This window comes from Acinonyx jubatus, chromosome C1, assembly GCF_027475565.1.
Source record: "Acinonyx jubatus isolate Ajub_Pintada_27869175 chromosome C1, VMU_Ajub_asm_v1.0, whole genome shotgun sequence".
In the NCBI taxonomy this organism is placed as follows: domain Eukaryota; kingdom Metazoa; phylum Chordata; class Mammalia; order Carnivora; family Felidae; genus Acinonyx; species Acinonyx jubatus.
The window spans coordinates 40,638,804-40,651,726 of NC_069381.1; the positions used below are offsets into that span (position 1 = coordinate 40,638,804).

The 12,923-nt window shown below is 35.9% G+C and overlaps 1 protein-coding gene across 3 annotated transcripts in view; it reads right to left on the minus strand.

Annotated features, from left to right (window-relative positions):
* EPS15 (epidermal growth factor receptor pathway substrate 15) overlaps positions 1–12,923 on the minus strand; it is a 143,985-nt gene that overhangs the window by 15,053 nt on the left and 116,009 nt on the right. For all 3 annotated transcript variants that reach the window (XM_027059214.2, XM_053214022.1, XM_053214023.1), the window contains exon 21: positions 11,975–12,044. In XM_027059214.2, the coding sequence (XP_026915015.1) occupies positions 11,975–12,044 (70 nt within the window). The remainder of the gene's footprint in view (positions 1–11,974; positions 12,045–12,923) is intronic.

Sequence of the window (12,923 nt, forward strand, 5' to 3'; positions counted from 1 at the left end):
GTGTAGGGATACAACATAGGATGACTCCCAGGTCTCTGCTTGGGCAACTGAGTAGATGGTAATGCTATTAACAGAGATGTGATATCCAGAAGATATTTAGTACTGTTTTATATTTCATAGGGTGAACAACTTTACTTTCAGACATACACCTGTGACACATTAAGTAAAAGACCATTAAATATATATACATATAATAAAAATATAATATAGGTAATATAGTAAACATCATTTTAAAGAATATAAGTAATAAATAAATTTAAAAAAATTACATACACACGTATGTGTGGAGAACAGGGCTAGCAACTTAGGTTTGTGGTTAGTAACATGATCAAATGTTAAGAAAGATCTCTCTCTCAAGTTAAAAACATACAAGTGCCTGGGTGGCTCAGTTAGTTGAGCATCTGACTCTTGATTTTGGCTCAGGTCATGATCCCAGAGTCGTGGGATTGAGCCTGTGTCAGGCTCCCCACTGAGCATGCAGCCTGCTTAAAATTCTCTCTCTCCCCAATACAAATAAAAACCATAATGAGATACTACCTCACACCTGTCAAATTGGCTAAAATTAACAACTCAGGCAACAACAGATGTTGGCGAGGATGCAGAGAAAGAGGAACCCTTTTGCACTGCTAGTGGAAATGCAAACTGGTGCTACCACTCTGGAAAACGGTATGGAGGTTCCTCAAAAAATTAAAAATAGAACTACAGCAATTGGACTACTAGGTATTTATCCAAAGGATACAGCAGTACTGTTTTGAAGGGGCACATGCACCCCAATGTTTATAGCTGTGCTATTGACCATAGCCAACGTATGGAAGGAGCCCAAATGTCCATCAATTGATGAATGGATAAAGAAGATGCGGTACGTATGTGTATACACACGCACACACACGCACACACACACACACACACACACACACACACAATAGAGTACTACTTGGTAATCACAAAGAATGAAATCTTGCCATGTGTAACACTGAATGGAACTAGAGTGTATTGTGCTAAGCCAAATCAGTCAGAGAAAGACAAATATCAGATGACTTCACTCATATGTGGAATTTAAGATACAAAACAGGTGAACATAAGGGAATGGAAGCAAAAATAATATAAAAACAGGGAGGGGGACAAAACATAAGAGACTCTTAAATACAGAGAACAAACTGAGGGTTGCTGGAGGGGTTGTGGGTGGGGGGATGGGCTAAATGGGCAAGGGACACTTAAGAGGATACTTACTGGGATGAGCACTGGGTGTTATATGTAGGGGATGAATCACTGAGTTCTACTCCTGAAATCATCATTGCACTATAGGCTAACTAACTTGGGTGTAAATTAAAAAAAAAAAAAAGATTCTCTCTCCCCGCTTGCCCCTCTCCTCCACTCATACTCTCTCTTAAAAACAAACAAACAAACAAACAAGCAAACAAAAACAGGTTAAAGATTATACTAGCAGTGACATAGATGACAGATTATCAAGTAAAAAAAGAACGGAAGCAATTTAATATCACACTCCAACTGAAACAAAGTAAGAATCTCAAGCAAAGTTGAGCATAAGAGGAACAATCAGGGTCCATTTGGGGGTAAAACAACAGGATTTGGCAATTTATCAAAGGTGAGGAATACAGAGAAGTCTAAGATGATTGGCTAACTGTATCATTAGCACAGAAAGTAAAAATGCTAATACTTTGAAGGAGAGAGTATTTGGAAAAGATGATCATTTCAACTTTTAAGCTTGACACCTAAGGGGAAATATCCAGCAGGTAACTTGAAGGCACTGAAGGCTCAGGAGAGAGTTCAACACTAGAAGGCTAAATAGGAGTCATCAGGAAACAGGCTGTAGCTGAAGGCACAGAATTGGACATCCCCACCACAAGAAGTGTGTATTTTGAGAAGAACAAAAGCACCAGGCTAATACAGAACTAAAAAGATAACCTCTACTCTTAAGCTTTTTCTCCAGAACACTGAGATTATTCTCTTGCTCCTGTTTTGAACAAAAGGAGACATCTGTCCCAGATACCCCCTGGGAGCAAGTTGTCCTGAGGGAACAGAGACCAGAGCAACAGGAAATCTCTCAGTTCATATTAGATCAGAAGTTCTCAAAGTGTGGACCCCAGAGGTCCCTAAGACCTGTTTAGGAAGATCTATAAAGTGAAAACTATTTTCAGAATATTAAGATGTTATTTATATTTCTTAATGTGCTGATATTTACAACAATGTTGCAAAACCAATGGTAGATAAAACTGCTGATGCCTTACTGGGAATCAAGGCAGCAGCACCAAACTGTACTATTAGATAACCATTGTATTTTTCTCCATCACAAACTTGCAGGGAGGAGAAAAATAAAGGGCAGTTGCACTTAAAAATGTCTGTCCTGGATAACCAATACAAATTATTAGTTTTAATAAATTGTGATCCCAAGGCACACATCTTCTTGTCATTCTGAGTAACAAAATGGGAAATACACACAAAGCACCTCTGCTGAGTAGCAAGTATGATGGCTATCTGGAGGAAAAGCACTTGCATGATGGTGTGAGAAAAAGTTGAACTAGCTGCTTTTTTCATGGAATGTCCTTTTTACTTGAAAGAAATAACAGATAAACAATGATTATTCAGATTTGGGTATTTGGCAACATTTCTTCCAAAATAAACAGTGAATCTGTCACTTTAAGGAAAGCAACTGATAGTATTTGTTGCAGATGATAAAAATTCAAGTAAAAATCAGTATCTTGGAAAGTTGTATTTGCCCCAAATCTTAATATTACACCAATACTTAAAGACTCTGATAAGATGGATGGTGATATTAATAAATTTAACTTTAATTAAAAAAATTTTTAAGTTTATTTATTTTAAGAGATAGAGAGAAAGAGAGTATGAGCAAGGGAGAGGCAGAGAGAGACAGAGAGAGAGAGAGACAGAGACAGAGAGAGAGAATCCCAAGTAGGCTTCACATCGCCAGTGCGGAGCCCAACATGGGCTTGATCCCATGAACCGTGAGATCATGACTGAGCTGAAGTCCAGAGTCAGACACTTAACTGACTAAACCATCTAGGTGCCTCAATAAATGTAATTTAAAAATATTTATACTAAAATGTGTCAGCATTTGTAAGATACGCATAACTCAGTGAACCAAGATTTCCCAAATCATCAATGCAAGTTACAAAATCATATATAGGTAAAAGATTCATTCAAAGTACAAGACAGACCAATGGATTTTAATGCAACAGAGTATAAAAGGTACTCAATACAACCCTCTTCCCGGGGCGCGGCCGGAAAGGGGGCCGCCCCCTCACCCATCACACAACGCACATTCGTGGGGAACCTGGTGCTAAACTATTCGTACACGACCTGCTTGCTTCTGGGTCGGGGTTTCATATCTAGCAGAGAGCAGCTCCCTCGCTGCGATCTACTGAACGTCAATCCTCGACACAAGGGTTTGTAAAAAAAAGGTAAAAAAAAAAAAAAAAAAAAAAGGTCCTCAATACAGTTTCATGTACAATACTACAACTAACTTTGAAGAAACTAAAATATGTTGAAATGTAGTGTAATAACAAAAAAGAATATCCACAATTATCTTTAAAAAGGTTGTTGAAATATTCCTTTTTCCAACTACGTATCTGTGTGAGGCCGGATCTTTTTCATTTCACATACTTGAAGCAAAACAATACAGTGCAGCAGACTGAATGCAGAAGTAGATATGAGAATCCAGCTGTCTTCTGTTAAGGCAGACATTTAAAGAGTTTCACAAAAATGTATGAACAATGCTACTAATTTTTTTTTTGGTTTGAAGTTATTTTTCATTTTTTAAAAAATTTTTTAACGTTTTATTTATTTTTGGGAGACACATACAGAGAGAGAACGCGAGTGAGGGAGAGGCAGAAAGAGCGGGAGACACAGAATCTGAGCTGTTAGGCTCAGGCTCCAAACTGAGCTGTTAGCACAGAGCCTGATATGAGGCTCAAACGCACAAACTGTGAGATCATGATCTCAGCCACCTTGGCGCCCCTGAAGTTATTTTTCTTAAATATGTTATTTATGTTAATATGTAATGGGTTTATTATCATGTTTTTAAAAGAAATTAAAAACTTTTTAAATTCTCAGTTTTAATTTCTAATATGGTTAGTACTTTAGTCTCTAATATGGTTAGTACTGATATAACCAATATAAACAAAAGCTCTTTAAGGGTCTTCATTTATTTTTTAAAAAGCTGCTATACTTGATAAATTCCAAAGTTACTGCTTGTGATTAAATAACCCACTTCTTTCCTAATTTTTGTTGTTGTTGAAATAGGAGTTGAAGTCTGGAATTTTCTCCACCAAGAGTCTTTCATGGATCTTCTACAAATTTTTTACTAATATGTATTAATTTCTTAACATTTTTCATTTGATTGTTTCCCCTATGCTCTCAGTACCCTTTATCAAATTTTGGGTTCCAAGGAGTTATTTTTTTCACTTACATTGTAGATAAATAAAGAGGCAGGATAACACAGAGGAAAATCAGTGGAAATGGACTGAGAAACAAACTGATATGTAGCCCTGGGGCTCAGTTTTTCCTTCCATTTTTAGGAAATGAGGCTAGATAACAGTGTTTAAATCTTAAATGAAATGCCAATATATGGAACAAGTAAATGGGATTTTAAAAATTAACTCTGGGTGGCTTAGTCAGTTAAGCATCTGACTCTTGATTTTGGCTAAGGTCATGATCTCACGGTTTGTGAGTTCGAGCCCCGCGTGGAGCTCTGCGCTGACAGTGGGGAGCCTGCTTGGGATTCTTTCTCTCCCTTTCTCTCTGCTCCTTCCCCATTCATGAGGACTCAGGAGTGCTCCCTCTCTCAAAATAAATAAATAAACTTAAAAAAAATAACTCTAAAATCATTTTATGTACAAATTTATAATATTTACTTATGATGACAGTGAAAACATGAAGCAATTTTGATCAACAGAAATGTTTAAAGTCAGGAGTTGAACTTATTTCTGTAGTTGGTTTTGGTTGCTCTATCTGAAAAACAATTCATCCAAAGAAGTAGTTATATACATTTTAAAACAAGAGCCTTGCAATCTCAGAGTAGTTGAAAATAATTTATATCCAGAGGTTTGCATAAAAACCACTTAACCTGATAGTACTTTAAAACACCAATGCACTACAATATGTCAATGTGGTTTGTAACATATATGAATGCATACATATTTTTACAAATTCAAAGACATTTAAAAAATATGAAACAAGAATCTGCCAACTCTCTAAAGACCTACCCGGAAACTAGTTTTGTGAAAAATAATATGAAAACTCTGGCCTATAGCAGGTCTATGATTCCTTCCAGTTCTAACAAAGTCAGCAATGTTAAGTTTGAGAGAGAGAAAAAAAATCTGTGAATAACCTTACTGCCATTTTTATATTGTGAGAATTGGATGAGAAGATAAGGCAGAAGCACCATAACAAAGTGGCTAATAGCATGAGCTCTGAAATAAGGCATGGATTGGACACTGCAACAAGTAATGCAGCCTTCGGCAAACCGCCTAACCTATGTTTCATTTTCCTCATCCTTAAAATGAGAAAGAATAGTACCTGTCTCTATAACCACGGAAAAGATTAAATGCGAAAGATGCAAAAACGAACTTTGGATGACCTTGCATATAGCTGTTAAGAAAAAAAGTAAAAGAAAGTTCAAACCTCTGATACTTTTGGGTCTGTGTAAGGTCTCAGCCCCAGATACCACTAATAGGTAGCCTACTCAACTCAAAAGAGTTTTTGGTTCTAAGATCCTCATTCAAATCAACACATAAGCAGCATGCTAACAGCAGGCTAACAGGATACAGGTTCTTATTTGTATGTAAGGATGGTTCAACATGAAAATCAATCAATAAAATACACTCCATTAACAGAATGAAGGAAAAAACTCCACATGATCCTCTTAATTGATGCAGAAACAGCATCTGACAAAATTCAACATCCTTTCATGATAAAAATAACACTTGGCAAACTAGGAAAAGAAGAAAACTATTTCAACATCGTAAAGGCCATATATGAAAAGCAAACAGTGAACATATTCAATGGTGAAAGACTGAGATTTTTTTTCTCTAAAATCAGTAACAAGACAAGGATGCCCACTTTTCACCACTCCAATTCATCATAGAAGTCCTAGTCAGAGCAATTAGGCAAGGAAAAGAAAAAGGCATCCAAATTGGAAAGGAAGAAGTAAAATTATCTCTGTTGCAGACAATATGACCTCACATGTAGAAAACCCATACACACACACAAAAAAAACCTGTTTACAATAAATGAATTCAGCAAAGCAGGATACTAAATCAACGCACAAGATCAGTAGCATTTCTATATACTAACAATGAACAATCTGAAAAAGAAATTAAGAAAACAATTTCATTTATAATAGCATAAAAAAGAATTAAATACTCAGAAATTAACTTAACTAAGGAAGGCATGGATGCTGTCAACTATGAAACATTCTGAAAGAAATGAAGCATACAAATAAATAGAAAGACAGGCCACTTTATGGGTTGGAAAACTTCAAGGGTTGGAAAACTTCATATTGTTAACATGTTAATACTATCCAAAGCAATCTACAGATTCAAAGCGATTCCTATCAAAACCCCAATGATATTTTTCACATAAATAGAGAATTCATCCTAAAATTCACATGGAATCTCAAGGGAACCCATACAGCCAAAACAATCTTGAAAAAGAATAACAAAGTTACAGGCATCAAACTTCCTGATTTCAAAACTTACTACAAAGTTACAGTAATCAAGCAGTGTGGTACTGGCATTAAGACAGACATTTAGGGGCGCCTGGGTGGCTCAGTCGGTTGAGCATCCGACTTCAGCCCAGGTCATGATCTCACGGTCCGTGAGTTCGAGCCCCGCGTCGGGCTCTGTGCTGACAGCTCAGAGCCTGGAGCCTGTTTCAGAGTCTGTGTCTCCCTCTCTCTGTGCCCCTCCCCCACTCATGCTCTGTCTCTCTCTCCCTGTCAAAAATAAACATTAAAAAATTAAAAAAAAAAAAAGACAGACATTTAGACCAATGATATAGAAGAGAGAACCCAGAAATAAACTCTTGCACATATATTTAAAAGATTTTCTACAAAGATGCGAAGACCACTCAATGGGGAAAGGCCAAGTCCTTTCAACAAATGGCACTGGGAAAGTTGAGTATTCATGCCAAAAGAACGAAGTCGGACTCTTACCTTACCTTACTTACAACAAATACAAAAAATTTACTCAAAATGTATCAAAGACCTAATGTAAGACCTAAAACTATAAAACTCTTAGAAGAAAACATAGAGAAAATCTTCATGACACTGGATTTAGCTATACTTTCTTGAAATGTTTATGTGCACATATTATGTGCTCAGGCATGGTTTAAAGTTCTTAGGACACACCACTAAAAGCATGGGCAAAAAAATTGAAAGCGGATAAACTGGACTATACTAAATAAAATTAGTTTTATGCACCAACAAACAGTATCAAAAGAATGAAAAGGCAACACATGGAATGAGAGAAAATATTTGTAAATCATATGTTTCAGAAGGGGTTAATATCCAGAGTAAATAAATCCTACCACTCAACAACAAAAAAGCAAACAACTGATTGAGAAAATGGCAAAGTACTTGAATAGCCATTTCTCCAAAGAAGATAAACAAATGGCCAATAAGTATATGAATAGATGCTCAATATCATAATCATTAGGGAAGTACAAATTAAATCAATGAGATGCCACTTCATACCCATTTGAGTGGCTATTATCAAAAACCAGAAAGCATAAGTATTGACAAGGATATAAAGAAACTGGAACTCTTGTCCACTGCTGGTGTGAATGTAAAATGGTATGGCTGACATGGAAAACAATCCAAGTATCTACTGATGGATAAATAGATAAACTAAATGTGGTACATATATATAAAAGAATATTATTCAGTCTTAAAAAGGGAAGAAATTCTGATACACGCTACAATATGGATGAATCTTGAGGATATAATGATACGTGAAATAAGCCAGTCACAAAATAACAGACACTGTATGATTCCATTTATGATGTATGCAGAGGAGTCAAATTCATAAACACAGAAAGTAAATGGTGGTTGCCAGGGGCTAATGGGAGAGGCTAATGAAGAGTTCTTATTCAACAGATACAGAGTTTCAGTTCTGAAAGATGAACAAGTTCTGGAAATGGATGGCTGTAATACTTGCACCAATGAACTATATACTTAAAAATGGTTAAAATAGTAAATGTTTTGTATATCTTAACACAATGTTAAAAAACCCACTATCAGGACAAAATTGTTAAACAATCCCCACCACCCCCTATTCCCATCCTATATGTTCTGTAGGAAGAGTAATTGATTCATCCATTCATTCAATCATATTATGTGCTCAGGTATGGTTTAAAGTTCTTAGGACACACCAGTGAATACAAAGATCCAAATTCCCTAGGACTTAAAATCTAGTGGCAGGAGGAGGAGAAAGATAGAGAAAAACAAAGTAACTTATTTAGTATGCTAGAAAGTAGTAAGCCATAATGAAAAAATAAAGAGTAGAGAATAGTAAGGGAGGAATGTTAGGCTAGGTGTGGAACTCATAAATGTTAAATAGGGCCAGAATATGCCCCATTGACAAGGGGACATTTTGGCAAAGCTTTGTTAAGGTAATGTAGCAAATCAAGTGGATATATGGACAAAGATCATCCCAGAAATAGGGAACAGCTAAGGGCCTAAGAAACTGGCCTGTTGTTTCAGCAACAGCAAGAGAGCCAGTGTGGTTGGAGCAGAGTGAGTAAAGGGAATAATGGTAAGAGATACTGTTAGAAAGGTATAGGCCATTGTAAATCTTTTGCTGGATATAATCTGGAGGTAGAGCCAGTAAGATCTCTGCCAAGATTCTTCTTGGCAGAAGAAGAACCAAGGATGATGCTAAGGTTTTAGGTCTTAGCAACATTAAAGATGAAATTACCATGAACTGAGATGGAGCAAGTTGCAAGAGAAGCAGGTTGGGAGAGGAAGACTAGGTGTTCAGTGGCAGACATATGTGTTAGCTATACCTATCAGATATTCAAATACAGGTATCAGTAGGTAGTTGGATATATGAGTTTAGAGTTCAGGAAAAAACATGTGGCTAGAGATCTAAATGAGCATATATATGGTATGTGAAGCCAAGAAATCAGATAAGGTCCCCAAGGGAATACAGACAGAGAAGAAAGAGGTCCAGAGTCTAAGGCCTAAAGTAATAAAACATGAAGAAGTTGGAGAAGAGAGGAAGAATCAGCAAAGGAGACAGAAGGAATGACCCAAGAGGTCAATGGGAAACCAGAGACCTCATTTGAACGTGGGTCCATTCATTACTCTTCTTTAACCTTGTGAAACAGTTTCATCTCTCCATGTTTTGATTTTCCTTGTCTGCACAATAAACATAATACCAATTACCTCATGTAGTTGCTGTGAGATTTAAATGAGACCAGGTATTGGAAAACAGCTAGCCCATGTAGTACTGAGACTGTGCAAGAGCGCAATAAACGGTATGTTATTAAGATGATTAACAACAATGAATGGTAGTTCCCTCTCAGGCTATTATAGTCATTTATTCTAACACTTTACATAAAATTAGTTAGGAACTAGAAACAAAAGCAATAGACACCCACAGTAAGCCTGCAATCTACTACACCAGCCTTAACCTGATGGTTCTTCTATCTATAAATAAGCTTTATCAAAACACCTGGTTTTCCTTGAACATGCCCTGTAAGTCCTGCCTCCCTTCCGTGCTCATGTTGCTCTCTTTGCTTCATTTACTCTCTTTCCATATATACTTAACTAAAATTCTAACCCATCCTTTCAAGGCATACCACAAAAGCCACCTTCTGCTTTGAAATCATTCATGATTTACCCTGATTGGAGGTGATCTCCCTTTCCTTTAAATTTTTACAGTTTTGATGAACTTCCATGGCACTTACCATTTCAATCAAGAGTTAATTACAGTTGACCCTTGAAGTGTGTTATATGCAGATTTTTCTCAATAAATGCAATATAGTACTGTCAACGTATTTTCTTTATGATTTTCTCAATAACACTTTCTTTTCTCTAGCTTACTTTATTGTAAGGATACATATAACATACAAAATATTTGTTAATTGACTGCTTATGTCATTGGTAAGGCTGCTAGTCAACAGTAGGCTATTAGTAAAGGTTTTGGGGAATCCAAAGTTATATGAGGATTTGCACCTGCATGGGAGGGAGGTCAATGTCCCCAACCCCCATATCGTTCAAGGGTCACCTGTATAAATATATTAACCTTTCATTTTATTTTCTTAGGTCTTCCTTTCTAATCATACAATATCCTTAACAATATATTAATTCATCAGTTTAATAATGAGAGTCTAAAAAATGCACATGTATTTTTAAAAGATATTAATTTAACCACTGTTACTTCAATAAGCCTTTTAGAAATCTTATTTGCTGCTATTCTAAGCTTTGGCTTAAATCAATACCCAGCACTACATTAAATCTTGTTTTCTACGTATCTGCCTATTATATTCCTTTTTGTTACTCGTGTTGGAAGTTAATTTCCAACCTGAAAACAACACACACTGCTAAATTTCATATTGTTACAATTTGTACAAGAAATCCAAATTGTGAAGGCATTTCTACTAATTTTTCTCTATGCTTATAATCCTCAACTTGTCACATCAGCAAATTTGTGTACTGAATAACTCACCCTATATTCATCTGGAAAAATAAGGAAATCTATTTTAGCATGGTGACTTGAGGAATTTACATGTTTGCATCCACTTCCCTCTAATTTCCTGCTCTCCTACACAATAGATGGTCTGTTTTATTTTTTAATGAATAGTGAGAAAGAAGCAGTGTTACTTAGTTGCAGAAGCTTTTAGACAAACCGGACTTTGGTTCGAATCTTGGCTTCACCTGGTTCAAATCTAGTAAACTATACAATTTTGATCAAGTTACTTAAAGTTCTGGTCCTCAGTTTCCTGGTCTTCAAAATGGAAATATTACTTAAAAGGATAAATTGAAAATTAGATACCATAAATAAAGCATAAAGACTGGATGCTACAATAACATTTAGCTTTTCTCTGTATTATTAAAAGAATCTATCCATTATTTGTAAAGCTATTACCATTACCTACTGGAAGCAACTAGTTTTTAAATTTAGGCCAAGATCCATTAGAGTCGTTACTGACTTAGAAAATGTCAAACAACACTGCCTTTTATAAAGCAAAAAAAATTTTTATTGGTTTTACTGGATAGAGTACATTTTCTAGCAAGATTTTTTTTTTTCAATAAAGTATAGCTGACATACAATGTTACATTAGTTTCAGGTGTACCACACAGTGATTTGACAAATTTATATACGTCATGCTATGCTCACCATGAGTGTAGTTACCATCTGTCACTGCACAACACTATTATAATAGCATTGACTATATTCCCCATGCTGTACCTTTTATTCCTATGACTTATTCATTCCATAACTGGAAGCCTGTATCTCCCAATCCCTTCCAGTAAGATCTTTAACATGAATAATAAATGAGATAAATGAATAAGAAAAGTAGAAAGTGATATGCCAACATTTGCCATTATTATTAGTAGATTACAATTGGCTCTATGCAGTAATTTAAAAAAAAAAATTTTTTTAATGTTTATTCAGTTTTGAGAGACAGAGAGCAAGCAGGGGTGGGGCAGAGAGAGAGAGGGAGACACAGAATCCGAAGCAGGCTCCAGGCTCCGAGCTGTCAGCAGAGAGCCCAACGTGGGGCTCAAACTCACGAACTGTGAGATCATGACCCAAGCCGAAGCTGGACACCCAACTGACTGAGCCACCCAGGCGCCCCAACTATGCAGTAATTTTAAAGCCTTAAGTAAGTAAATAGGACAAATATATTTGGAAACAAATAAAAAAGAAGCTTAAAGAAAAGGTAAATATTTTTACTGTTCAAAGAAACTGATCAATTATTTCCTTACCTGAATCACTTGCTGCAACAACAACTGTTCCACCAGGAGCAAAAGGATCATTGTGCTTCAATGTTTCTACCTAAAAAAATTACACAAAATCATGACTATGAGAAGCAATGTTTCACAGCTGAAACCTCATTGCCACACCAAGGAAAATATTCTTCACAAACTCTAAATTAGTTAAGAAATACAAGGCATTAGGAATAAATGTTTCCCCTTATTGATTTGCAATCTAATTAAATTGGAATGATAAACATCATTTTCTAATCTTCTTTTATTGTATAATATAATATCCATTCAAAATGGTATATGAAACATGCATGTCTTGATAAACAAGTGTCAAATGAACACTTATGTAATCACCTTCTAAGAAACTGCCAACACCTCAGAAGTCTTATGTGCCCCTCTCCAATCACAATACCATCCTTCCTCGGTAGAGGTTATTATCATCCTGACTGGCGGCATTCATCTCTTTTCTTCATAGTTTTGCTACTGGTACAAATACACACTATTACAACTTTTCATTTTGAGGTAACTTTAGATTTCTAGAACAAGTGTAAAGATAATACAGAGAGTTCCCATATATCCTTCACTCAGCTTCCTCTAATATTAATATCACATGTAATCACAGTACATTATTAAAACTAAGGAATTAACACTGATACAAAACTATAAGCTATAGATTTTATTTAGATTTTTCCAGTTTTTCCACTAACGTCTTTCTATTCCAGGATGACATGTTGCATTTAGGGTGCATACTATTCTAACTCTTAAATATCTTAGTACTTAATATCAGTAAATACTAGATTTCTACTTTCTAATTGTTATCTAAAAATAATTCTAGCATTTGTCCCATCAGAGGAACGTACACACGTGCTCCAGAGGAAGGGGGAGAAGAAAGGAGGGAGAAACAGAGGAAGGGAAGGAAGGAGCACTCCTAAAAAGACCTTCTACTTTC